Consider the following 2,113-nt stretch of genomic DNA (forward strand, 5'->3'; position numbering starts at 1 on the left):
AGCTGGGCCCTGCCTGTCCAGCCGGCAAACCAAGACGATCCAGCGGTCTTTTGATCTCCTCCTACAGGCAACTCTCTGCCCACTCTCTGCGTGGGCTTTCGTGTCGTCCTTCATTCCCGCTTTTGCCGGCCGTCGAGCAATTGAAAACTCGAACGTCGGACTCCATTCGCGTCGCCGGACCTTGTATATATTGACTATTTTTTTCCGCAAGAATGAAGGCATTCTCTTTGATCGCGACGGCGGCCACCCTGGCGGTTACTAACGCCGACGAGTACTTCACCGGTGACGCTACAGCCTACACGTTGGGCCAGACCAGTGCCGGTAATTGCAACATGATGTCGGCACTCAACTTCGCCACAACGGACTACGCCGCTCTAAACAACGAGCAATGGGACGGCCTTCAGAACTGTGGTCGCTGCGCCGAGGTGTCGTGCGCTGACGACCGATGCGCTGACCAGTCCACGTCCGTCGTGGTGCAGATTCTCGACCGCTGCCCAGAATGCAAGTACGGCGACCTGGACCTGTCACCATCGGTTTTCAAGACGCTTACCGGGTCCCACCCGTCCCGGTACACCATCAAGTGGAAGTTCGTGAAGTGCCCCGTGTCGGGTAACGTTAACTACTGCCTAAAGGGCGGTAGCAACAACTACTGGATGGGTGTGCAACCTACCAACTGCGCCACGGGCGTCAAGAGCCTGCAGATCAACGGCCAGGACACGACCATGCTCGGATCGGCGTACTACTACCTACTGGACGGCGCTAGTCAGGTTCAGACGGACCTAACCAGCTTGACTATCTCCATGACGGACGTGAACGGTAACTCGATCGAAGACACAGTGTCGCTTACTGCCGACTCATGCACGGAAGGCGTTAACCAGTTCCCTTCGGGCGGCTCCACTTCGCAGTCCTCGCCGAAGCAGAGCACGCCGACCACCAGTGCCCCCAAGTCGACGACGGCGGCACCCACGACGTCACCGCCTACACAGGCTCCAACACAAGCTCCGACACAAGCCCCCACGCCGACACCAACGCCGACACAGACCCCAGCTCCTACGACGCAGACGCCTCCCCCCACCACGGTGCGTCCTGCTACTTCTGCCCCTGTTACTACTGCCCCACCAGTTGAGCAAGACATCTTACCCACTTCTGTTCCTGTGTCTACCACTGCTCCTCCGACCACTGCTCCACCGACCACTGCCCCTCCGACCACTGCCCCTCCGACAAATATGCCTGTTGCTACCGTTGCGCCTTCAACTACTGCCCCACCAACTCTCGCGCCTGCGACGACTTCACCTGAATCAACGCCCACTCAGGACTCGGAAACGGCGAGTGAAAGTGACGACAGCCTACAGCTCTTCAACGTGACCGGCACGGTCAAACCAGTAGCCACAACGGCACCGAAGAAGAGCGGCAAGACCAACGGCAAGATCCCCGATACCAGCAGTGCTACCTCCGACGATGAATACACATACGATCAAGAGCAGACCCAGCAGAACGCCGTCGTGCCGGCCGCTTCGACGGCTCCGTCGACAGAAGAGACCGCCGATAGACAAGATGGCGATGACGATGGCACTCAGACGATCACTACGAAGTCGGAGGAGTCTTCGGCCGGCACGGACTGGTTGATCATCGTACTATCCACGTTTGGTGCTGTGGGCGTCGTGGCGCTCATTGTGGTGGTGGTGATGGCCAAGAGGAAGAACATCCAGGAAGAGAAGGTCCGGGATATGGAGGCACATTCCATGGTGAGCGTGCAGTCTTTCGACGTGCAGACTACGCCTTCTGACAGGAGACACGCGTTGGCCGGCATCTTGTAGAGCACCCGGGTGTACTGTACATTGTAGTGAAGGGCCTATGACTTCCAGTAGTTTTATTTGTAACGAGTGTTTGTGTTGGAGCGCCATGTCGTAAGCGGAGAACAAGAATCAAAAACAGCTGTCTTCTTTCTTTCGTGCAACGAACAACGTTACATGAACTGGTACAGGTACATTGAATGTACAGAGTATTCATGTAACATTCCGTAATGGCGTGGAAACACGCACACACCACTTTATTACAATACATGTACAGTGCTGCACACTCGGTAAATGTACATGTACATGTACCAGTCCAA

General features: G+C 56.4%; 1 protein-coding gene across 1 annotated transcript; it reads left to right on the top strand.

Annotated features, from left to right (window-relative positions):
• Positions 1-212: 212 nt before the first annotated feature.
• On the top strand, positions 213-1,817 carry PITG_10701 (carbohydrate-binding protein, putative; the record flags this gene model as incomplete). The annotated part of the gene is made up of 1 exon (XM_002901498.1): positions 213-1,817. The coding sequence occupies one exon, from the start codon at positions 213-215 to the stop codon at positions 1,815-1,817; it is 1,605 nt and encodes a 534-aa protein (XP_002901544.1).
• Positions 1,818-2,113: the final 296 nt, after the last annotated feature.

Source organism: Phytophthora infestans, genomic scaffold (assembly GCF_000142945.1).
Source record: "Phytophthora infestans T30-4 supercont1.20 genomic scaffold, whole genome shotgun sequence".
NCBI classification, from domain to species: domain Eukaryota; phylum Oomycota; class Peronosporomycetes; order Peronosporales; family Peronosporaceae; genus Phytophthora; species Phytophthora infestans.